This window comes from Rutidosis leptorrhynchoides, chromosome 10, assembly GCF_046630445.1.
Source record: "Rutidosis leptorrhynchoides isolate AG116_Rl617_1_P2 chromosome 10, CSIRO_AGI_Rlap_v1, whole genome shotgun sequence".
NCBI classification, from domain to species: domain Eukaryota; kingdom Viridiplantae; phylum Streptophyta; class Magnoliopsida; order Asterales; family Asteraceae; genus Rutidosis; species Rutidosis leptorrhynchoides.
The window spans coordinates 23,335,743-23,362,614 of NC_092342.1; the positions used below are offsets into that span (position 1 = coordinate 23,335,743).

General features: G+C 37.2%; 1 protein-coding gene and 1 non-coding gene across 2 annotated transcripts; both read right to left on the minus strand.

The window, feature by feature from the left end:
* Positions 1-13,147: 13,147 nt before the first annotated feature.
* On the minus strand, positions 13,148-13,254 carry LOC139873786 (small nucleolar RNA snoR103). Its single transcript, XR_011767507.1, has one exon. It is a non-coding gene; the product is annotated as a small nucleolar RNA snoR103 (small nucleolar RNA).
* A 4,191-nt stretch (positions 13,255-17,445) lies between these two features.
* Positions 17,446-26,846, minus strand: LOC139870111 (F-box/kelch-repeat protein At3g06240-like). Its single transcript, XM_071857963.1, has 2 exons — positions 26,731-26,846; positions 17,446-18,565 (listed from the first exon to the last, which is right to left on the minus strand). Exons 1-2 carry the CDS (start codon positions 26,844-26,846, stop codon positions 17,446-17,448), a joined length of 1,236 nt encoding a protein of 411 aa, XP_071714064.1.
* Positions 26,847-26,872: the final 26 nt, after the last annotated feature.

Below are 26,872 nucleotides of genomic sequence, written 5' to 3' on the forward strand. Positions count from 1 at the left end.
TGAGTTCCTCTCATCAAGACATTAATTTTAGACTCCGGATTCATGTCGTTTCGATTCCCGGAGCCCTAGATATGATCAAAGTGGTATTTTGTTAAGATTGAAATGTGATTTTGGTATGAACCAGGTTTGGTCCGACTTTGTGACCATATTTGGTGACTTTAGGGTGTGTTAGTGTGTTAGGACTGATGGTGGGGCGAACTTTCATGTTCGGGTCGTCTCAATCCGAGCCACGAATCACCAATTACGTCTAAAACACGTTTTTGAGTGAATTGAAGTTCCAAGTAGTGTAATGGCTGTACATCACGACTTGTGGACTGTTCTTGGGGTGTTCTTGAGTGTACCAAAGTGTCTGGTGGTTTGCTTAGTTGGAGATATATGTAAGGCTCGCCGAAAACCGACACCCGGGGCTCAGGATACGACCCGATGAACTTTTGATTTAAAACTTGTGATTAATTATTAAACTTATGTTATAAATAATGGATTTCATTATCATTTAATTACTTATGATAAAAAAAGTAATTATTATTATTTAAAACTTATGATATATATTTATTATATCATTTAATTAATACTTATGATTTAATTAACATTTTAATTAAGCTTATGATTAATAATACTTTTATTATTAATGGAAAAAACTTATGATAAGTATTAAACTTATATTATGAGATTACTATAATAAGACTTATAATAAGGATTAATTAATTATTTAATTATTATAAGGCTTAGTTATTATTTAATTATAATTTAATTATTAAATACATATGATTTAATAATTATAATTAGAAACTTATGATATGATTAATAATTCATTATTAATTAATAATACTTATGATATGATTTAAAATTTATTATTAATTAATAATACTTACATTATGACTAATATTTAATTAATTAATTAAATACTTATGTTATATTAATTATATCATTTAAACTTATATTAACTTTAATAATTCATTTTAATTTAATTAAACTTATGTTATGACATAATTAGACATATTTAACTTTAATAAACGTTATAACTTATATTATTACTATAAATTACACTTTTAAAATTTACGTTGACCATGTTTGACCAAGGTTGACTTTTGAGTTGACTTTCGGTTGACTTTGACTTTCAGTTGACTTTTGTTGACTTTCTAATTAAGGAAATTTTCCTAATTTATAAACTTTCCTAATATAGCAACTTTCTAAATTTGGGAACTTTCCAAAAATAGAAACTTTCCAAAAATAGAAGCTTTCCAAAAATGAAAACCTGCTAAAAATAGAAACTTGCTAAAAATAGAAAGTGTGTGTCCGTAAGCTGTTCCGATCAAACCGATGCATATTGAGTATTGTTCTATGACTACTTGCAACATGTACAATAGCTATCATACTAAGACTTGACCTAAGTTAGTTATTTATATCGACCTGCTTTATTTATAGGTCGGCGTTGTGATCATTCCTGATCACTGTACTACATTTGCTGTTCGCTTAATTGTGTTGGTTACTTCATTACTCTTAAGGTGAGTTATAGTCCCGTTTTACATACTTTTCAAAGTATATTTTTGGTATGTGATTACATGCATTTTATTTCACGTTTAGACACAAGTGACAATTAAATTTAAATTATTCATTGTGAGTTGGACAAAAATATTCCCTAGTCTGGTAACTGTAATCATTGGTTTCTACCGGTGAACGCGAATCCTACGGATAGATCTATCGGGTTTGACAACCCCATTTCGAGCTAGTCGCGCTAGCAATTTATAATCGGAATGTTTAGTACTTTGTATTTTGTTGTAGATACAATGTCCAGTGTATATTTTTATTGTGTTTGGCAAGGGTAAATAAAGGGTTAAGTGGTTACCAGGTGGCTCATTGATAATGGAATAATGTTTAATGTTTTCTAACATTTTTAAATCTTGTGGTCTAAAGTTTATTCAATTATTTAAACCTATAATTCACTCAACCTTTGTGTTGACAGTTTACTCGCATGTTTTCACAGGTACTTGAGTTTATGTGATGCTTCCGCTGTGTTTAGAAGAGTCTGCATGCATTTGGGCAGATTTTTATGAAACAATTTATGAAATTTTGGCTTGCATTCGATTTTTGAATAATTAATACTGTTGGGTTGTTGATAATGTTTTTGTGTCAACTTTGGATTATTAATATGTTGGGTTACTTTTAAACTACATATTTTGGTATGCTTTCCTTTTTGGGAAACTTTTGAAATAAAAGAATGCAATGTCGTTTGTTAAATTCATTTAAGTTCGATCAAGCTGTGGGAACAAGTGACGGAGCCGTTAAGTGTTTTGACGGGGCCATCACAACTATTTCATGCCATTTTTCGTTTTTAAGAAAAACGAGTTGTTTCCAGTTTTCATCATAATATGTAAACTCCGATGCCTCAAGATCAAGTTGTTGTCTTAATAAATCGAACAAACGCGCTAAATTAAAGCCGGTAACGTCAACAACTTCTAACGTTTTTTAATCGCCGCGATACTATCACATGTCTTCGCTAAAACATTCACCCGAATGAACATCGAATGGAACAAAACACGGAGTCATGATGAAGTTGGATGAAGTTGGATGAAATTGAAATGGTTAAATGATAGTGAAATGGTAGTGAAGAAATGAGATTTGAAATTGAAAGAAGAAAAAAAAGAAGAAAAAGTGAGGGAAAAGATGGATGAGATTGTGTGAAAATTGTGTTTGAGTGAAGTGTATTTATAGATGAATTTTTATAACTTTATTATTACTAATTATATATATTTTTTTTATTAAAAGTAACCGTTTCATTTTGAATTCCAAACACATGGTCGAGTGACATGGGAGACAACTAAAAAATGGCTGTAGCCCAACACACAGTCTTCTTCTCCGTGCCAGCCACCAGCACGTCGACATCTTCCACCCACCAGCACGCCACGCTAGAGGCATGCCGCCGCCGTGATGGTTAAAAAACCCCGTGAGCACGCGCGACAAAGATGGTCTTGCTAAGAATCAATATTCCCTTGTTAAAATGACGATATATTAAATTAGAAATTAAACTTATGAAAAGGAAAAGAAATCCCTACTTGAAATGAAGCCCTAATTTTAAAAAGAGTTCCTCATCGATTTCAATTAGCTCTTGCTGGTATGCAATACTTTCTTCATGTCTACATAGTGTGAAGTTATGAGCATCTCCAGTTCTCCACTATGCTAAATTGGTGCACTCGGTATAGTCCCCTGCTCCAATATTAAAATTATAGTCAATTAATCAAGCATTTGAAGTGACAACCCGAGTAGGTCAGGCATATTGGGCAATGGGTCAAAATTGATTTTGGTTGAGTAAGATCATTTGTGGTGTGGGTCTTTATAGCCAGGTAGGGTTGGATTGACCCGAAACGGCTTTGTCTACTTTCTTAGAAAAAATAGATTAATATGACAATTTCTAATTACCATTACCAATTACCAAGACTATAATATTACGACAATGAGTAGATTTTAAAAATATTTAACCAAAGACTATAGACTAATGCTGCTGCTAAAGGAAACGACAATACTTTCACTGATTTTCTAAGATCGGGCTATTTTAATTAAATTTACAAAAATCCCTCTATGAGAGATATATATTATGTCTACGGGTTAAAATCAACCCACCCGTTTGATAACCAGGATTGTAGGATGTCTAGCCCACAAAAACATGTCATACATATAACTTTATGAGGTCGCTAATACTCTAAAATTAATTAGTGATAGAGGGAGATTTCCATGTGCTTATATGCATACATTATGTTCTTTCCATTTCCTATGTGGGACACACACATACCAATTAGCTCCAACAATCACTCAATCGGTTTGTCCACGCTACTTCCACGGACTTATTTAATACCATCTCGACTTTTTCCGCAACCCCGATCGACCTATTCACCGACCACGTCCATAATCATCTCAGTTTGAAACCATGCTGCCATTATGCAGTGTCCACACATCTGGGCTACAAACTGGCTGGGATACCATTTATAGGATCGTTTCTAGCCACAAACATGTCATACATATAAGTGCACGAGTTTCCTAGTACTCTAAAATCAATTGGTGATAGAGGGAGGTTCTCAAATGAGACACACACAAACCGATTAGCTCCGACACAGATAGATCCGCCCATCTCTACATCAAACAATTAGGTTCTAGAATAATTTTAGTTCATGGTATCTTAAGGTTTTCATTGAACGTAATGAGGAATCTTCCTGGAGTGTGTTATTTTTGTTGTAAGCTTCGACGAGCCCAACACACCCACTATAGAGGACCTTGATTATACTACACTCACTACAACAACACTTTGACGTTGGTTAGCCTTTAATTTTATGAATCCTTAGTGCACAATAATAGTGAGGTGACAGTGTTGACCATATATCATTCAGGCGGTATAACCGACCATATATCATTTAGGCGGCAGAGCCGACCATATAATAAAAATAACACAAGTGCACTAAGAACTCAAACACGAACTAAGGCTTAACCGGGAAACTTAACAAAGAACACTTTTATTAATACAAGGAAACAATTACAATATTATGAACTCAACACACACACTTCTTTACTTCTTCACAACTTCTTCTAACTCTTCTTCAATCCTTACTCACATCCTTACACAAATGAACTACTCATCACCCATATTTATACTAACCCATGGAACATTCTAGAAATTAGATATTTCCATGGATAAATATCTAGATATTTTCTACACATCCAAATATCTAGATTTTTCCTATCAAATACAAATTTCTAGATTTTTCCTACCATATTCTAAATTCTAGATATTTTTTCTTATACATATTAATATCAAGATATTTTACATATATACATCTACTAATTCTATATTATTCTAAATTTGCATTGTATTTTAACACTCCCCCTCAATGCAAATTTTCTTCCAACGATGTCTTGCAGACCATTCCAAGTGCTTCTCTGAATTTTGTAAACTTCGGTTTACTTAGGCTCTTGGTGAATATATCTGCAACCTGTTCATCTGTCTTTGTTGGCATCATCTTGATCTTTTCTTCAAGGACCTTCTGGCGAACATAATGATAATGCACTTCTATATGTTTTGTTCTTGCATGAAAGACTAGATTCTCTGCTAGTAGTAAAGCAGATAGGTTATCGCAAAGAAGATTTACTTGATAATCTGTTGATTGATGAAGATCTTCCATTAGTTGTTTCAACCATGTAATTTCTTGTGTTGCTGATGATGCCGATCGAAATTCTGCTTCAGTGCTTGATAAGGATACTGTTGGTTGTCTCTTGCTACAACATGATATTACTCCCAAGCCAAGACTAAATATGTATCCAGTTGTTGACCGTCGTGTATCATAGTCTCCAGCGTAATCAGCGTCACAATATCCAGTCACGTGACATTCTTTTGTTTTCTTGTATAAAATACCAACGTTAATAGTGCCTTTAACATACCTTAAGATGCGTCGTACAACATCAAGGTGAGGCTTCTTTGGATTGCTCATGTATCGACTAACCACTCCAACTGCATAAGATATGTCTGGTCGGCTTAGTGTGAGATAAATAAGACTTCCGACCATCTTTCGATACATGGTAACATCTTGAAGAATTTTTTCTTCATCTGCTCGTAGTTTCGTATTCGGAACCATTGGGGTTGAGATAGGTTTGCAATTAAGCATTCCGTACTTTTGTAAAAGATCTCGCGCATATTTCTGTTGTCCCAAAAATAATCCTTCTCTTTTCTGCTCTATTTCGAGTCCAATAAAATGTTTGAGTTCTCCAAGCTCTTTCATATGAAATCTGATAGACAGATTCTCTCTTGTTCTTTGGATCTCCTCATAGTGATCTCCCGTGATGATTAAGTCATCCACATATACTAGCACTATGGCTAGTTTTTCTTGATCTTGTTTCACAAATAAACTAAAATCTGAAGGAGCAACTTTGAAACCACTTTGTACCAAGAACTCACCAATTTTTCCGTACCAAGCTCTTGGAGCATGCTTCAAGCCGTATAGTGCTTTCTTTAATTTGCAGACATGGTCAGGATGGAACTTGTTCTCAAAGCCTCTTGGTTGCTCCATATAAATGTCTTTGTCAAGTTCTCCATGTAAGAAAGCATTCTTGACATCCATTTGCCACAGCTTCCAAGATTTGCTAGCATCTAAAGATAGTAGAGATCGAATTGTTGTGATCTTCGCCACTGGACTAAACGTTTCTTCATAATCCAGCCCATATTGTTGAGAAAAACCTATAGCAACAAGTCGAGCTTTATACCTTTCAATGGAGCCATCTGATCGAGTCTTCACCTTGTAAACCCATTTACAAGATATTGGTTTACATCTTTTGGCTTTGGAACTAAATTCCATGTCTGGTTTTCTTTTAGTCCATTAATTTCTTCTTCTATCGCTTTCTGCCACTCTCGACTTTGTGCTGCTTCTTCATAAGTGGAAGGCTCAATAGGTATTGATTCATCCACATGAGCAGCATTGGCATACCTCGAATTAGGTTACCTCGGTCTTGTTGATCTTCGTAATTCTTGTACATGCTCCTCGACATCCATTTGGCTTGGATGAACCTCCTTGGATACAGATTGATGCACACCAGTTTTCCATGGACTCGTTTCCTTAGAGTACGACTCTTCTCCTTATGTAGTTGGATCTACTATTTGCTCTTTACGTTCTTCTATTTCTTCTGGAACTTCTTCTAATCCACGAGATTCTGGAAGCTCTATCTTTTGAGGTGACCACCATGAAGAAGCTTCATCAAATACCACATTTCTTGAAGTATGGCACTTTCCAGTATTTGGATCACAACATCTCCATCTTTTTCTTGATTCATCATAACCGAAAAAAATGCACCGAATTGCCTTTTTATCAAATTTGCTTAGGAGATGATCTGGCACGAAGACGTAGCATACACATCCAAAAACCTTGAGATGGTTGATGGTTGACTTGATCTTCCATAATCTTTCATATGGTGAAATATATCCCAACTTTGTTTGTAGGAGTCTGTTAATCACGTATGAATCCGTCCTCATACATTCGGCCCAAAATCTTCCTGGTACATTCTTACCATGAAGCATACTTCGACAAGTATCAGTAAGATGACGATTCTTACGTTCTGCCACTCCATTCTGTTGTGGAGTATTAGGGCAAGTTAATTGCCTTCTGATCTTGTGCTTCTCAAGATAGATATTGAACTCGGTTGATAAATATTCTCCTCCATTATCTGTGCGTAAGCATCGAATCATATAATTGAGCTCACTTTCTACTTTATTCTTGAACTCTTTAAACTTCAGAAAAGTCTCCGACTTTTCTTTCATGAAGTAAACCCACACATACCTTGAGAAGTCATCAATGAATGTCACAATATACTTCATGCCTCCAAGTGATGTTTGTTTCACTGGGCCGAAGACTTCTGAGTGTATGAGCTCTAGTGGTGTCTTGGACTGATGCGCTGACTCCTTGAATGGCAATTGGTGAGCTTTGCCAAATTGACATCCAGCACAAATTGTATCTGTTCGGATATCAATTTGAGGAAGCCCATTTACCATGTGTTTCACCATCATCTCCTTTAACTTGTTGTAGCCCACATGCCCAAGACGTTCATGCCAAAGATCAGCCGTCTCATTCTTTCGAGTCTTATCCACATATGCTGTTTCAGCAGATAGTACATAGACCGACTCTATTCTTCTTCCTTGCATAATTGGATTGCCAACCACCTTCACTCTCTTGAATACGGACACATCTTCTAGTCTAAAGAGCACATAATTCCCTTCTGCTGTCAATTGTGGTACTGATAGTAAATTCTTCTTTAGGCCAGGGACAAGATACACCTTCTCGAGTTGGAGCTTATGAGAGTCGCCTTCATTTGGAATTATTGTCTTTCCAAAGTGAGAAATAGACAACCTTGAATTGTTAGTTGTCAACACGACTCTCTTTCCTTTGTAATCCTCCATTTCTTGCAGCTTCGTCCCATCGTTGGTCATATGATTTGAGCACCCAGAATCGATGATCCAATCGTCTTTGTAGTTTATTTTTGACTTTAAAGTTGTTGTAAGATCTTGATCATCTATGTCAGCTTCAACCCAGAGTCCAGCTTCTGCATCCCATGTTTTCTCATTAATGGTTGCTTCGAATGTGACCTCTTTCTTCTCATCTCTTGCGGAGGCCACATTTCCTTCGAAAGTCCGCCTTCTGGGGAATCTACATTCTCGAGCAAAATGACCCTTCTTGCCACAATTGAAGCATTCACCATTCTTTCTCTTATCATTTTCTCCATATTGTTGGTGATGATATTTTCTTCCTTCTTGAGCTCCCCCTGAAGCGTTGCTTTTTGATTTTAGATGACCCTTGCATCCATATGTCCGCCTTTCTTTCGTCACTTCTTGTCTTCGAGACGTGGCTTTCTTCTTATTGGTAAAGAGTGCCTCTTCTTCGCCTTTTATGCTTACATCATTCATTTGCTTGGCTAATGCCTCTTGGTTATCCAATAAATTTTCCAGCTCTATTAATGATGGTTGAGTAGGCCATCCTCTCACAGCGGTTATAAATCCATTATACTCGGACCTTAAGCCGTGAATGATAATTATCTTCATCCTTACATCACTCACTTTCTCTTCAGGAGCAAGCTGAGATATCTCACGGCAAATATATTTCACCTTGGTGAAATACTGAGAAATTGACAGACTTCCTTGTGAGATACCCGCGAGCTCATTTTTCAAGAGCTGGAGGCGTGCTTCATTCTTCTTTGAAAATAATTTTTCAAAAGTTTCCCAAGCGGCCTTTGGTGTTTTCTCGTCACGGATGTGCTCCAGTAGATCCTCCTCGATTGTAGTCTTCAATATAAAAAAAGCCTTCCCGACCTTGATGTTCCATTTTCTCAAGGCTTCTGCATTTTCTTTCGGTGGAGGCGTTGTTTCACTGCCAGCAACTATTTCCTATAAATCGTGTCCTTGTAGGTAGGATTCTATGCAAGTCCACCAATAACCATAGTTGTGGTTATTGAGACTCTTGATTCCACTGCTCGTACTTGTAAGATTTGCCATCATGACGTCCAACGTCCAATAAGCTTGGTCCCTGACCGATGAGCTTTCACAGTTCCTAACTGTGCTCCGACAGAATCTCCCTTAGAGCCTTGGTGAAAACAAGTCAATGTAAACGTCCAACGTTTACCGATTTCCTCCACTAGAAATGGTCCCGAACGACCCGCTCTGATACCAATTGTTGTAAGCTTCGACGAGCCCAACACACCCACTATAGAGGACCTTAATTATACTACACTCACTACACCAACACTTTGACGTTGGTTAGCCTTTAATTTTATGAATCCTTAGTACACAATAATAGTGAGGCGACAGTGTCGACCATATATCATTCAGGCGGTATAACCGACCATATATCACTTAGGCGGCAGAGCCGACCATATAATAAAAATAACACAAGTGCACTAAGAACTCAAACATGAACTAAGGCTTAACCGGGAAACTTAACAAAGAACACTTTTATTAATACAAGGAAACAACTACAATATTACGAACTCAACTCACACACTTCTTTACTTCTTCACAATTTCTTCTTCTAACTCTTCTTCAATCCTTACTTACACCCTTACACAAATGAACTACTCATCACCCATATTTATACTAACTCATGGAACATTCTAGAAACTAGATATTTCCATGGATAAATATCTAAATATTTTCTACACATACAAATATCTAGATTTTTCCTATCAAATACAAATTTCTAGATTTTTCCTACCATATTCTAAATTCTAGATATTTTCTTATACATATTAATATCTAGATATTTTACATATATACATATACTAATTCATATTATTCTAAATTTGCATTGTATTTTGACAATTTTAAAAAGTTCTCGTATTGTAATAATGAACAGTACCCATCTAATGACGTCAACTGACGTCGTCTATTTCGACTTTTTCCATTCTCTATTTTTTTTAAACATTACCCCTTGTCGCACACGTGGGGTTTTCTAACTCGTTAATTTTGAACTTATCAAGAAACCAATGAATGTCCCTTAGTCAGAGAAGCTTACGCAACTTTTCAATCCATTTGTCCTTAGTACAAGATTACCAAGAAACCACTGAACATGTATGGCATCAAAAGATATAGCTATATGAACGAACACTCATGTTGATAGAGAATAGCCCAAGGCCAAGCCCAATAATGATAGTCAAGCCCAAGCCCAATGGAAAGGCTTTATATACTAGTGTTAGTCAATTAGGGTTAGTCAGTCAGAATTTTATGTACGAGTTTGGTATCGGTTCTTGAGAGAACTTGGGCAGGAAGATTGCTCTTGCATCTTCTCTGATTTAGGCGGCTTGATTCTCAACGATATTGTGAGATCGGCTGAATTATCTTTCAGTATTTTATCTTCATCATTCAATTAAAAGTTATCGTTATCAATCGATTGTTATTATTTTCATTAATCTGCTGCTATTGTTATTGTTCTTATTCAAATCGGCTACTATTGCTATTTGATTCATATCAATTGGTTCAATTGCCCTCCACCCTCTTCTCTACCATGGTGAACCCAGAAAAACAACTATCAGTCACCACCCAATTGCAATCCAGAATCAATTCAGATGATGAGAGTTCACCTCCAGGTTCATTCTCTTCAACTTCACTATTACAACAAAACACTATCGCTATTGAGAATATTGATGAATACATTGATGAATTTAAGACCTCATGTGCCCTAATTTCTGACCTATCTGATGATCAAGCAATTGAAATCTTTATAAGTGGATTACATGAAAATATTAGAAATTGGTTACGATTATTGAATCCGGAGACTTGTGATCGAGCGATGGATCTTGCACGCCACGTCGTCATAGCCACCGGTCATGGAGGAAAACCAATTTGCAGAAGTAAGTCGGTTCAATCAGATCAACCTTCAATCGTTACCTATTTACATTCTCGTGTTGACACTCAAGATGAGAAAATCGATTTGTTATCTTCCCAAATACAAAATCTGAATTCTACTGTTAATTCCATTAAAGAGCAACTTATTGAATTACCAAGCTTAATGTAGAAGATGATAACGAATAGTTTTCAACAACAGCTCACAAATCCGCCTCCTGGTTTCTCTTCATCTCAGCTGCCCCATTCAAATTCCACCATCGACAATACAATCGGATCACAATCAGTTCATCCTGAGGAACAAACCATCGGAATTATGTTAAAGGGACTTAGAGAAGAAATTGAAAATTCACTCAGCTTAAACCCTATTTGTTCTGATGAAGAAGACTTTTCGCAACAAATTGTGGTAGCCTCTACCGACGCCCTTAGCGATTTTTCAGGAAGTGAACAAGCGAGAATCAATGGGTTGTCAGGCTTAACGGAGCAAATGATCACAAACAGCCTGAATAACAAAACAACGCCAGTTTTTTCATCACCATTTACATCACAACCACAGCCAGTCATCGATAACCTACTAAGCTCGAACTCCGACATCACCAACACTAGGCCAAAGGAGAATATCAAAATCGGGGTTAAGGCATTAAATCCTTCTTCTGATCAGACTGTCGAGCTTTTAGGCACAAAAGGTATGACCAATTACTCCAGCTCATTAACTTCCAAACCCACCCTTAATTTAGGCCATACTCAACCTACTTCCTTTACCCAAAAACCACCAGTAACATATGTGACCACAAACACGAAACATATATCAACGCAAGAGTGGAAGTATCATAGACGTAAAGGGCTTTGTTTCAATTGTGGGTTATTGTATACAGCCCAACAAAAATGCTCATCAGGTCAAGTATGTAATTTACTCTTGGCTGATGGTGATGAATTCGATTATGATGCCGCTGTTTGTGTTCCTCAATTAACCGATTGGATTGAGAACCTGATTGGGGGCGAATGCCAAACCCTTGGACATTATTGCACCTTTTCGGATTCTTGCACAAACCTTGTCCAATTAATGGGAAAAATTAACAATTTTCCTGTCGTAATTCTTATTGAAAGTGGAGCTACTTACAACTTCATATCTAAAAAGCTAGTTGACGCTCTTGGGTTACCTATTACACCAATTTGTCGTTTTAATATTGGTAAAGGAGATGGGAACCACATGAGGATCTTTGAACAATGTGAAGACATTACCCACCACTTTGATTCTGAGATTAAGGTGTTGGAGTTGGATTCATTTATGCTTTGCTATTCAAGTATGCTGATCAAGAGAGGTAAGCTGGAAAAAGGTGGTTATTCGTCAGAATCAATGGAAAATTATTTTGCAACTTATACAAACCTAAAAGATGGAAAGCAGGTTCGGCAATGGCTTATCGCATGGAAATCTAATTCTATGAAAGCCACCACATGGGCAAATTCCTCCAATAACAGTGCCAACATTCATATCTGGCTTGAGGACAAGCCTCATCTTCATGACGTCGGTATTGATAGAGAATAGCCCAAGGCCAAGCCCAATAATGATAGTCAAGCCCAAGCCCAATGGAAAGGCTTTATATACTAGTGTTAGTCAATTAGGGTTAGTCAGTCATAATTTTATGTACGAGTTTGGTATCGGTTCTTGAGAGAACTTGGGCAGGAAGATTGCTCTTGCATCTTCTCTGATTTAGGCAGCTTGATTCTCAACGATATTGTGAGATCGGCTGAATTATCTTTCAGTATTTTATCTTCATCATTCAATTAAAAGTTATCGTTATCAATCGATTGTTATTATTTTCATTAATCTGCTGCTGCTGTTGTTATTGTTCTTATTCAAATCGGCTACTATTGCTATTTGATTCCTATCACATGTCATATCATATGGATTAGGAGGTATCATCTTGTTTATTACTTTGGGTTAATTATTATCCCGATATACTAATTGAGATATTGCCTTACTCCCCTGTGGAGTTACTGTTTCCATTGGAGTAATTTGTCCTTTTACATAATTTTTGAGGGTATTTTCGTCGTTTGGTCTCCATCTCATCCACACACTTATATACTCCGTAGTACCTAGGGTTTCTTAAACCCCTCTTCATTTCCCCACCTGCTCGTGATATACTAATTTCCATAGTTGGGGAATAGTAATTATATCTAAAATAACTTTGTGTTGCTTTGTGTTACTAATAATGTCATGCATTTCGCCAAGCAAATTAACTGAATTAACTTTACAAAAAAAAAATAATAAATAAAAAAAAAATCACACAATGTATGTAGGTTCTTTGTGGATATACTTAGGTTCATGAAATGCCCACCTAAAGCCAACATGATTATTGTTTGTCCATATTTATAGCAAGCAGCACATACTTAACTGGCATGCCAAGAATTAGGACAATTGACGAAAAACATGTCCATTCAGTAAAAGCTTCAATAGCACAAACCACCAAAATCAAATTGAACTACGTAATCTCCATAACAATCTAGATCAAATTGAATACTCTCCACTGACTAGTATGGGAGCAAAAACAAACCAGGCTCTGAAAAGCATCAAATACTATGAGGTCACATTAGCATACGTTACAATTAGTGAGTGTTAACAACAAAGTATGAATGATTTAGTCACAACTTAACTCAACTGACAAAACACTTATAATCTGAAAAAATATCAAATTTCACCTTACCTGCATACTCGCAAACAAATTCTTCACGTCAAATAAACTCATCAGCATACAAACCGCAACCTTTCTTCTCAATCCTGATATTCTTTAACCTCAAAATCATACCCTTTTGACCCACCAGGTTCCGACACTCGGCTCCGACCCACAACCCGATCCACATTCCCATGTCAACCCAATAACCTCTCGCCTAATACACACACATTCACATCTCTCAACTTCACACCAACATCCATTTTTACGTTCAGTGGAACAAGGACTAGGTCCGAGTTGATTCGGACGTCGAAAACCGAACCGAATGGTGGTCGGGCGGGTCAGTTCGAATCGGGTGTAGGTAAAACATGCGTAGGGGTGATGGTTAGTAGTTGTGTGAGTGGTTTCTAACTTTACATTGTAAAGAAAATATTAATCATCATCATATATAACAAGAACATGCACTCACATTTTTAAAAATGCTCCCACTAACTTCTAATCACAATAAATTCATAAGTTATGAAAGGTTACAAAAAATAACAAAAAAAAAAAAAAAAAAAAAAAGGTGTTTAAAACTATACCAATAACAAAAAATAACCATAGTATATATATTCATATTTGAACTCATTAAAGAAGATATCCAGAAAAAACAAAACAAAAAGGAACAAAAGACTACCATAGATTAGAGATTTTTTTTTTTTTTTTTTTTTTTTTCACATTTACTTCATTCACGTGAAAATTTCATGATAATCTTCATCACCATTTGAAGTTTTTGCTACCTCCGGTCATCGGTGATTCGCCGGTGTTTCGGAGGGTTTCCCTACCTTTGTTTCTCTTTAATTCATTTTGTTTCACCCTATTTCATTCTTCCTTTTTTTTTTTTTGCTCTTCTTTTGTTTCACTGGTTTCCATGGTATCGTGTGTATCGTTCTTCGGCTACTGTGTATGCTTATAATGGGTGAAAGTGGGTGCCTCAAGTGTGTAAGAGGGCACAACATCGACACTTCGAGGGTCTCGTTCAGGGTTCGAGAACAATTTTCTAAGTCTTTTTCAACGGGAATATGCAGCGACATTCAAATAACATCATTTATGTTTCACAACTTTGCGAATTTCTGGTCGGTGGATGATCTATGGCATGTGTTCAAAAATTACGGTGAGGTGAAGGATGTATACTTGGCTCAAAAAAGATTATCAAACGGGCAAAGATTTGGGTTCGTTAGATACGGTGGATTAAAGGATATCAATGGTTTTGTGAAGGTTCTGAACTCAATTCATCTCAATGGAAGGTGGTTGCGAGTTTATAAAGCGCATGATAGAAAGTTGTCTTCTTGCAAGGACTTCAAACATGCTTCTTCGTGTACTCAGGTTCATCATGATTCGGGTTTGTATGGTGGTTTGTTGGATGATATTAATGATTACAGTTCTTCATACATCACTCATGATGGTGCTAAATCCATCGAATTGAAGATAGACGGAAAAGTCCTCAAGTTTAAAATGCCCGCATCTGAAATCGACAAAAAAATCGAGTTTAGTTTCGTAATTGGGCACCATAAATGGAAATTGTTTAAAGAGGACGACCAAGCTTCTATCCTAAAGGATGATGGTTCTTCGAATATTACTAGTTCAATGAAGGAGATGGATTGTTCTGTTCATGTATCCACACCCGTTAGAACATCCGGTATTTCGGCTACCATAGGTTCTACACTTAGTTGTGAGGAACCTTTTGATGTCATTGGAGAACCATTAAAAAGCATGTCTAATTGTAGTCAATTCGAGAATGGAAATCCTGTAGTGCCCGAGTTTCAGGTTCCAATGTCGCCGGAAAGTTCCGGCCAAGGGTCCCGTCGAAGAGTTGAAGGTTGAAGATGATCGTGAATCTCGAAGGTTTGGTTCTTGTGATACTTTCTCATATCTCAAACATGACTGTGAAGTTCTCGATACAAATGGAAAACGTGTTTGTGATGTTTTCAATACAAACGGCGCTTATTTTGAATATCAAACGAATGGAGATGGTAGTAACCAAATTTTCAAGGAGACAAAATTATGTAATAATGTCAGAGATAGTGTTCCAGGTGGTTGTGATGTATTTTCCACTGATGGGCCAATTGCAAAGGAATCTCTATCAAGTGAACATGGAGTTGATATGGGAAACTTGAAAGTTGAGCCCATTAATTTGGTTGAAGTTTCTAGTGGGCCTAAAGCTATCAACGACGGGTGTAATTCGGTGGTTCTTTTTCGACTTAAGAAGCGAAAATTTAGGCCTTTAATTAAAAATTATTTTATTAAGTACGTTCACAGAAGTAAACAATTGAAGTGCAAAAGATGTCTTGAAAAACGTACTTGGTGTGAAAGGATTATTATTAATGATGTGATGAAGAACTCCGATGATGATGAAGATGATGACGATTGCGCTTGCGATTGCGATTGTGATTGCGATTGTGATGGCCATTGTGGTTGTGATACTATTTCGTCCTCGGGCTTGGAATCATAGCAAACTAAGGTTTAGGGTCTACGTATTGTGCGAGTGACTATATGAGTTTAGCTCTCATTCGTGTTCGTGTTTCCTTTTGTTTTGGGTGATGTGGTTGCTTATTGGGGTCATTTGGGTTATTTTGTCGACGATTTTCGTGCTTAGTATTTTTGCGGTGTTTGTTAGTTAGGTAGTTTATATTTTGAGGGTCTGTTCTTGTTGTGGTTTCGTTGTCCTTCTAGCTTCTTGCTAGTTATATTTTACTTCTTATTAATAAAAATGTTTACCTTTCAAAAAAAAAAAAAAAAAAAAGACTACCATAGATTAGAATAGCCTCTTGACCCGAAGTAAGCTTATTCCCACCAAACCACAACGATAATATGAGTGTAGCACTAGTAAATTAAAACACTGACTTAAAGCTTGATCTTGCTTGAATTTGTAAGAACTCAACTTGATTTCTTATCCAAATTGTAAGTCACAATCTATAGTTTGCAACAAATTATTAGTTTGCACACCACAATGAAAATAAAACATGAAAATCTAATTTAGCGAAAAACTCATTCTTTTTACTTCCACCACAAACATCTCACTTTCTGAATCAATTTCTTAGTCATACCAAAATCTAATATGGACACATGCGAGCTCAGTGTAAAGTTCTCACCTAGGAAAGCGCACACCCAACACGTGCCACATTTAATTGTGTCCAAAATTGATAAAAATGGATTATTTTACCAAATTTTCCAACAATAACATCAACCGCATATGACCACATGAAGTTAAAAATTGAATACTATATAGGTATACAAACCAAATAAAGAGGGCTAAATTATTTAGAACACATCGTCTACTCTTATTAAAGACAACCAAATGACAAAAATGAGCCTCAAACGTGGTGCTCGTATATTACTCATCATCAGTCCACACATTGTGATTTTTTACAGCCCGTGACACTTTCAGCTGCTAACACAAGGACTATATTATTCAGATTCATGAAAATTTGATGACCAATTTATGAGGTTTCGTTTGTGGTCCGTATAATAATATAACATGTGTTTATACATATCAAACCACTAATAATAAGTTTTTTATTCTCTAATACAAACACTCTACGAAAAGAAAAGGTGCCTCTTCGCTGCACAATAAATGTGTCTTATACGCTGATTGTAGGAAACTAAGAGTAAAAATTGCATAAATGATAAATCTGGCCATTGACATCTGAATACAGAGTACTTATAACTAAACATAATAAAGCTCACAAAAAATGTGATATTATAATCCAAAAACTTAGGAACATCTAATATGTAGTGTATATACCTTTCACTAAATCCAACTAAATTGCCTATAATTGTAGTTCAATCCACATACCTTGCTTACTTGCTCCAAAAGTTAGTCATGTCTTCTTAGCTCTGCACTTTAGAATGTTACTAATAACTTTATTCTCCACCTCAGTGATCATGCAAAACTAGTGTTTCGATGTATGATTGAGCCAAGTATAAACACCCAGCACTAGTAATCCCAATATCACTGATTTCTCCCGACTTGGGTTCATAAACAACTATATCTCCTATATAATTTTTATCAGTAGTGGTCATTCCAGTATCAATAATAGGTTCACCAGTTTTCCTAAAGCCATGTACCTCATTTATCTGTAATGATTCAATTAATGACTTAATAATGAATAGCTTTGTAAACGAGTTTGGAACCCCATGCTCCATCCTCCATACAGAAATTTCTTTATACAATCCATCTTTGGGTTCAAGCACAACAAGAGATGTCCCTAACTTAGATAATCTCAAATAGCCACAGCAACCGTATGCATCACCCGAATATTCTTCTTTTAACCCGTCACAAAGTTGTACTTCTGTAAATTCTTCAGTTGTCATATCAAATGACAGTATCAAGTTCTTACTATGGTAGGTTTTACCGATAACAGTCCTATCAAAGGCATACCGATAAATACACTTATCTACACATACATGATTCTGTCTCAATTGAATGCATTTACGGGGCACATTCATAGACGAACTCCTCCTCCAAGACCCCAAACTTAGACTAGAAATCTCAACTTGCGGGGTGTGAGTATCAATATCTATCAAATCTGAAATATAAGACACTTTGACAAGTTTAGCGACACTAGTACGAGGACATACCCCAAAACCATAAACGTTTTTGAAGTCCCTATAGTTTCTATCATCCAGACCAGGGACAACGACAGGAACAGATTTTTGAATCGTAGGATTCCATAGAACGAATGTTTTTGCTTCATTACCTGAATAATACCAGTAAGTAGAATCACCGAAATCGACACAAAAGCAGATCACACCTTGAGAGCTACCCAATATACTAGGATCGTAACCGAGTAGCCGTCTAATATTCGATGGAACAATCAACGGAAACTTATGTCGGGGAAAACTATCATCATCCACAATCGAAACATATTTCTCTACTTTTGGATCAGCGTACCTTACAAGAACACGATGCTGCTGCAGCTGATCGTTGTTGAAGTGATAATTAGCGATGAACTCCGAGCTATCGATTAATGACTTCCATGATTTTGAAACTGACCTGAATTGAACCAATGATTTGACAGGAAGATTTTTGATGATTTCAATTTGAATTTCGAAAGGTAGGTAGTAGCAGACATTATCATGATTTGTGTGTAGATGCGGTGTTTGATTGTGGGGAAAGTTAGGGTTTGAATTAGGGATTTTATTTATTCGGTGAAATCAGATATTACGCGCGACTACCGAGTACTTAAAAGGACTGATCCTGAAGAATTGGGCCCATATAGGTTTTATGTACTATTTTTAGACGTATGATCCGACTGTGATGAATTGGGCCCACTGGGTTTTATTATTTTTTATAGTTTGGTTTCCCATGATAATAATATCTTTAGTTTATAAAAGAACCATGATTAAGTATATGTATTGGTATGATTTACGATTTTCAGATTGAATGATTCGTACGAATACCGATTCTTTGAAGAAATTGAAGGAGATGGAACGGAAAAAAAAAAAAAAACATAACGACCTATATACCTAATTACCTATGCATATTGATTGGAACTAATATAGAGGGGGTGGAAAAGATTTGTTGTCCGTGATTAAAGAACTTGAACAGAATTAGTGAATGAATATAAATCTAAATGATAAATCAAAATTTAGGAAGAAAGAGAATAAAAAGATTTATCGTTGTTGGGGATAATGCAAAACTAATCTTTTTAAATTCACTCCTTAAAGCATGCGAAGTCGGTGGGTTCCAGCGTCGGCGTCGGCCGAAACTGATGGTTGGTCCTATTCTGGCTCGGAGTCGGGGTTCAACGTCGTGTGAAAGACTTTGGATTTTGACTGTTGGAGTTTATTTCAGATGATGATGACTGAATCAAAAATGTTGATTTATATATATATTTCAGAATGAATGTGTCTTATATGCTCTGATTGTACGAAACTAAAAGAGTAAAAATTGCATAAATGGTAACCAAAGTGGACTGAATTCGGACTCACTTAATGGATCGAGATCGTCTGTTTTGGATGGGGATAAAACAAAGTGGGTTTGATACTGAAAAAGCAGATATCCGAATACTCTCATCATGGGTTCGTAAGGTGGGGCAAGGAAATGGAACTTCCTTTTGGAATTAGATAACCCATAGCTTGCATGAAAGCAGGGGTTCATTCCTCAATGAGGATGTGCTTGCAAGTTTGAAATTATCATCGAAAATCATCCAACATTTTAAAGTTTGGCGTCTGACTCCCAAAGAAGCTGTGATCATCAAATAGAAGTTAGGTGAAGGTGATGGTTGGTTCGATGGTCTGATGGTGTAAATGATGGCTTATCTCACTGGTTTGGTTAGATGAATCTGTTAGTTAGGGTGGCAATTCAATTATAGCCCACTGCTAGTGAGCTGATTGATCATGTATTCTTGTATTCAGCTTTTAGCCGTCCTTATAATTCAATAAAAGTTAGTTTTCAAAAAAAAAAAAAAAAATGTATGATTTCGCTGAGCATAAATACCCACATCTAGCAATCCCAATATTGATGAATTCTCCTGACTTTGGTTCACTATAACAAAACTGCATTTTGTGTTAGAAATAGGAGGTTATGTGTATATTATTTGTGGAAGAGATGATTGATGATTTAGATGTTCGATTGATCTTGAAGGCTTTGTTCTTTACTTGATTTGCTTAATTACAAATGAGGGGTGAAGTGTTGGAGTGTGGAGACGTTTAAACAACAAGGAACATCTTTCTGAGCATCGATGTGGCGCATCCAAGGGTGGATGCGTCGCATTCATAGAGCAAAATAGTTCGAAGGTTTTAGATGCGGAGCATTGAGCTGAAATGGCGCATCAAAGGGGTCAGATGCGACGCATCCCGATCCAGATGCGGCGCATCTGGAGCTGGTACTTGAATCTGCAGTCGTGGAAGAAGGTGATGCGGCGCATCACTCATCAGATGCGGCACATCTGATGTCTGGCAGTAAGTTGATCAAGTTGCACAAATGGGTTCCGTATTTTATTGACTAACCTTTTGCTTTAGGTGCAAAGTGGGTACTTTACACCTTGAATTGAGGCTGTGATCATGCTAATTCAAGGGTGTAAAGCATAGCTAGTTGGTTCTAAGTTGATGATTACTAGCACACTTGAAGATCAAGTTGTAGTTTGGTTGTTTCTTATTTGCTCTATATATAGAGCTCATTCATAGTCATTGTAATACACCACTCTCATATAGCCAGTAAATATACAATCTCTAGTTGGCCCGTGGACTAAAGCAATCACAACGATTGCATATAACCACGTTATATCTTGTGTCGTTCTTTACATTTTCGCATTTATTATCTTTCGTTCATTAAGTGGGTTTGAGTGATCTTATTGGAATCGCTACTCGGCAAGCAATCTTGTAGAATTACTTGCGTTGTTTGGGTCCTAATATCCTAACAACTGGTATCTAGAGCACAAGGTTTCGTTAAGGGAACGATGGCGGAAGATGGAAAGCTTAGAAACGACCGATTCGATGGGAGAGACTTTGGCTTTTGGAAGATGCAAATTGAAGATTACTTGTATCAAAAGAAGCTACATCAACCTTTGTTAGAGACCAAGCCCGAAAGCATGAACGATGCCGATTGGATGCTTTTGGATCGTCAAGCTTTGGGTGCTATTCGTCTTTCACTTGCTAAGAACGTTGCATACAACGTTGTGAATGAGAAGACGACGTTTGCTTGCTTGAAAGCACTCTCTAACATGTATGAGAAACATACCGCTGCAAATAAGGTATTTCTCATGCGTCAATTTTTCAATACTAAGATGAAGGAAGGTACGAGTGCAACGGATCATATCAATGAATTTAATAATATCGTGTCAAGGCTTGAATCGGTAGAGATTAAGTTTGATGATGAACTAAAAGCACTTATCTTGCTTTCATCATTATCGGAAAGTTGGTCAGGTACGGTTACCGCGGTTAGTAGCTCTACGGGAACTACTAAGCTAGTGTTTGAAGCTATAAGGGATTTGATTCTTGGTGAAGATACGCGTAGGAGAAACTCGGGAGAATCAACGTTCGGTTCTTTGTTAAGTACCGACAACCGGGGTAGAAAATTTGAATGCGGTGAGAAGAAGGGTAGGAAGAAGTCTAAGAAGAGGAATCCATCGAAAGATAGAAGTGAAGTTACTTGTTGGGGTTGCAATCAAAAGGGACACTTTCAAAGGAATTGTAAAAATGGTTCCGCGAAAGGTGTAAACTTGGCCGAAGGGGAAAGTGATGATGCACTTTTGTGTAGTGTTGAAAATTCTATGGAGTCTTGGATTTTGGATTCGGGAGTTTCGTTTCGTGCTACTCATGTCAAAAGCATGATGAAGAATTTTTGCTTATATCAAGGCAAGGTGAGATTGGCAGACAACAAGCAACTCAATATAGAGAGCATTGGAGATGTTGTTTTGAGGACTACTCTTGGTTCTAATTCGACCTTGAAGAACGTAAGGTACATTCCTAAATTGAAAAGGAAACTTATTTCGGTTGGTTAATTAGATGATGAAGGTAACGCGGTTACTTTTGAAAACCACCAATGGAAGGTAGTTAAGGGTAGTTGTGTAGTGGCTCGTGGACATAAAAGGGGAACTCTTTATATGGTTGAAGTGTTTGATGAAGACACGGTGGTTGCTACGGTTAATGTTGAGTCCGAATCAACTCTATGGCACCGAAGACTCGGGCATATGAGTGAGAAGGGTATGAAGATGCTTGTTTCGAGTGGGAGAATTTCGGATTTGAAAAAGGTAGAACTTAGGTTTTGCGAACCATGTGTATATGGGAAACAAAAGAAGGTGACTTTTGGGAAATCGGGGAATGCACCTAAGTTGGAGAAATTAGAGCTCGTTCTTACGGATGTGTTTGGTCCAACCAATATAGAATCACATGGAGGTTCTCGCTATTATGTCACCTTCATTGACGACTCCACTCGAAAGGTATGGGTTTATTTTCTTAAAGCTAAATCCGATGTATTTAATACTTTTGTGAAGTGGAAAGCTATGGTAGAAAATGAGACTAACTTGAAGGTCAAGTGCTTGAAGTCGGATAATGGAGGGGAATATGGTAGTCTTGAGTTTAAAGGCCATTGTGCAAAGCTCGGTATTAGAATGTTGAAAACGGTACCGGAGACACCGCAACACAATGGGGTCGCCGAACGTATGAATCGTACGCTAAATAAAAGGGCTAAGAGTATGAGACTACATGCCGGTTTGCCTAAGATGTTTTGGGCGGATGCGGTCAATACGGTGGATTATTTGATAAATAGGGGACCCTCAACACCGTTGGGTTTCCGAATTCCCGAGGAAGAATGGCAAGGCAAGAAGGTGAGTTATGGTCACCTTAGGATCTTTGGGTGTAATGCATATGTAAAGACCAAAGATGTGGATAAAGACAAGCTTGAAGCTAAGTCAAAGAAGTGTATTTTCATTGGCTATGGGTCGGATGAAATGGGCTATCGTTGTTGGGATAACGAAGCTAGAAAAGTAATTCGTTCACGAGATGTTACTTTTGATGAAGATTCGGTCTATTGCAAACCGAAAACGGGGAGTCCTAAACCGGGTCATGTTACTTTTGACGATGTTTCTATTGATGATCTTGCAGGTTCTAGTGGGAGTACGGGGAACAATGAATTGCCGATGAACGGTGAGGCGTCGGAAAATGCTAATGATGGGGATGGTTCGAAAAGCGGTGATGATTTCGAACATAGTGCGAGTTCTAGTGATGAGGAGGACCCAAATAAAACTGGTCCAACCATTCTGATTGCTCCTACACCAAGACGCTCGACTAGAGTGCCCAAACCTAATCCTAGGTATTCTTTATCAGCAAACTACTTGCTCTATCCCGAGAATGGTGAAACCGAAAGTTACTTTGAGGCAAGGAAGATAAAAGAATCCATACAATGGGAGCTTGCCATGAAAGACGAGATGGGGTCACTTGAAAAGAATAAAACTTGGTCACTAGTGAAGTTACCTCATGATAAAAGGGCGTTGCAAAGCAAATGGGTGTATAGAATCAAGAATGAGTTAGATGGCAAGAGAAGGTACAAGGCTCGTTTGGTAGTCAAAGGCTTTCAACAAAAGGAAGGGGTTGACTACAAAGAGATATTTTCACCGGTAGTTAAAATTACTACTATCCGTTTGGTACTTTCTATGGTTGCATCCGAAGACTTACATCTTGAGCAACTAGATGTAAAAACTGCATTCTTACATGGTGATCTTGTTGAAGAGATCTACATGAGGCAACCCGAGGGCTTTGAGGTAAAGGGTAAAGATAAGTGGGTTTGTAAGCTAAAGAAAAGTTTGTATGGATTGAAGCAAGCACCTCGGCAATGGTACTTGAAGTTTGACCAGTTTATGAAGAAGATTGGTTTCTTAAGATGTGAAGCGGATCACTGTTGCTACTTAAAGAAATTCAAGTCTTCTTACATAATCTTATTGTTGTATGTTGATGACATGTTGCTTGCAGGTTCTAACATGTCCGAAATTAACAAGTTGAAGGGATTACTTTCCCGAGAATTCGAGATGAAAGATCTTGGTGGTGCTAAGCAAATACTTGGCATGAGTATTGTGCGTGATCGTGTGAAGGGTAATCTATACTTGTCTCAATCCAAATATATTGAGAAAGTAGTAGAGAGGTTCAACATGGAAGATTCAAAGGCTCGTTCTATGCCTTTGGGAAGCACCTTAAAGTTATCGAAAAGTCAATCACCAAAGACGATAAAAGACAAAACGGATATGGAAAAGGTTCCATATGCATCGGCCAAGGGTAGTATTATGTATGCCATGGTTTGTACAAGACCTGATATTGCTCAAGCAGTGGGAGTTGAAAGTCGTTATATGTCTAATCCGGGGAAAGAGCATTGGGAAGCGGTCAAATGGTTGCTTCATTATTTGAAAGGTACTTCTAATATGGGATTGTGTTTCTCTAAAAACAATCTCATACTTAGAGGTTATGTTGATGCTGATTTGGGTGGATGTGATGATCCGGGGAAAAAGCACTACGGGTTATGTTTTCACAATGGGGAAGACGATGATTAGTTGGTTATCTCGATTGCAAAAGAGTGTTGCTTTGTCAACCACCGAAGCTGAATACATGGCTATTGCGGAAGCTTCTAAAGAGTTAGTGTGGTTGAAGAACTTCTTAGGCTAGTTGGGTAAAAGACATGACTAATGCGTCTTGTATTGTGATAATCAAAGTGCGGTTCATCTTGGGAAGAATCCGGTGTTTCATAGTCGAACGAAACACATCAAGATAAGGTATCATTTTATTCGACAACATATAAATGATGGCACTTTATTCTTGGAGAAAATCCTTGGTACGAAGAATCATGCCGATATGTTTACTAAGGTGGTTACGACGGAGAAATTGAGGTTTTGCATTACCTCAATTGGTCTTCTCACGAATTGATGAGAGAAGACCCCAACTAGAGATTTGAATTGTATTACAAGTTTAACAAGTAGTATTGAAGACCTTTTATCGAAAGTCTACTCATCCAAAGTATGTGTTGAGCGTGCGTGTTCCAAATGGTATTTGGCGGTAATCGAAGGTGGTTTAATGTTCTTCGTTAAAATCATTGATATGAATGGAGTTTTGTTCAAGTCTCTAAGTGGGAGATTTGTTGGAGTGTGGAGACGTTTAAACAACAAGGAACATCTTTCTGAGCATCGATGCGGTGCATTCATAGAGCAAAATAGTCCGAAGGTTTTAGATGCGGAGCATTGAGCTGAAATGGCGCATCAAAGGGGTCAGATGCGGCGCATCCAGATCCAGATGCGGCGTATCTGGAGATGGTACTTGAATCTGCAGTCGTGGAAGCAGGTGATGCGGCGCATCACTCATCAGATGCGGCGCATCTGATGCCTGGCAGCAAGTTGATCAAGTTGCTCAAATGGGTTCCGTATTTTATTGACTAACCTTTTGCTTTAGGTGCAAAGTGGGTACTTTACACCTTGAATTGAGGTTGTGATCATGGTAATTCAAGGGTGTAAAGCATGGCTAGTTGGTTCTAAGTTGATGATTACTAGCACACTTGAAGATCAAGTTGTAGTTTGGTTGTTTCTTATTTGCTCTATATATAAAGCTCATTCATAGTCATTGTAATACACCACTCTCAAATATTCAGTAAATATACAATCTCTAGTTGGTCTGTGGACTAAAACAATCACAACGATTGCATATAACCACGTTATATCTTGTGTCATTCTTTACATTTCCGCCTTTATTATCTTTCGTTCATTAAGTGGGTTTGAGTGATCTTGTTGGAATCACTACTCGGAAAGTAATCTTGTAGAATTACTTGCGTTGTTTGGGTCCTAATATCCTAACATGAAGCCCCCTATTTATACTACACAATGGACTACTCTAGAACACTTCACCATCCACTAATATCTAGATATTTCCTAAGTATTCTCATGATAATTCTAGACTTAGATATTTTATAAGATTTTTCTACACACTTTGACTACTACATGTTCCACGAGGTTTCTAGATAATGGGCTACAATCTTGATCCATATACTTGTATACTTGCAAGCCCAAATCCAAAACACATAGCCCAAAAACAAGTTTAGTTTCCAACAGCCCCCCTTAAACTTGATTTTGTCACTCCGAGCATATTCTGTAATCTTTGAAATGTCTCGTGTTTTAGGGGCTTTGTGAAAATATCAGGAACTTGGTCAAGTGACTTCGCGGCACCTCTTTATTTGTAACACACTCCCTTATGTAATGGTATTTTGTATCGATGTGTTTGCTTCGATCATGGAAGATTGGTTTCTTTGCTAGAGCAATCACATACTTGTTATCCACATATATCTCTGTAGCTTCCTTTTGAAAAAACTTAAGCTTATTTAGTAACTTTCTGAGCTATAACGCATGACAGGTGCACGATGTTGCTGCTACAAACTCAGCTTCACACGTAGATAAAGTCACAATGGGTTGCTTCTTCGAACTCCATGTGAACGCCGTATCTCCCAAATAGAACACTAAACCACTCGTACTCTTACGATCATCTTTGTCTCCAGCCCAATCATTATCACTGTATCCAACTAGCTTGAAGTGTTCAGAAGGCGAATAAAATAGACCATAATCAATCGTACCTTTGATGTAGCGAAGTATCCTCTTATTTGCCTTCAAATGATTTATTATAGGTGCTTCCATATATCGACTTACCAGTCCAACTTCGTAGAGAATATCTGGCTTTATGCAGGTTAGGTACCTTAGACTTCTAACCAAACTCTTGTATTGTTTTGGGTCAACCAAGTGTCCTTCATCATCTTTTGATAATTTGAGATTGCAATCCACAGGTGTGTTGATTGACTTGCAGTCATTCATCTTAAACTTCTTTAGCACCTCCTTCA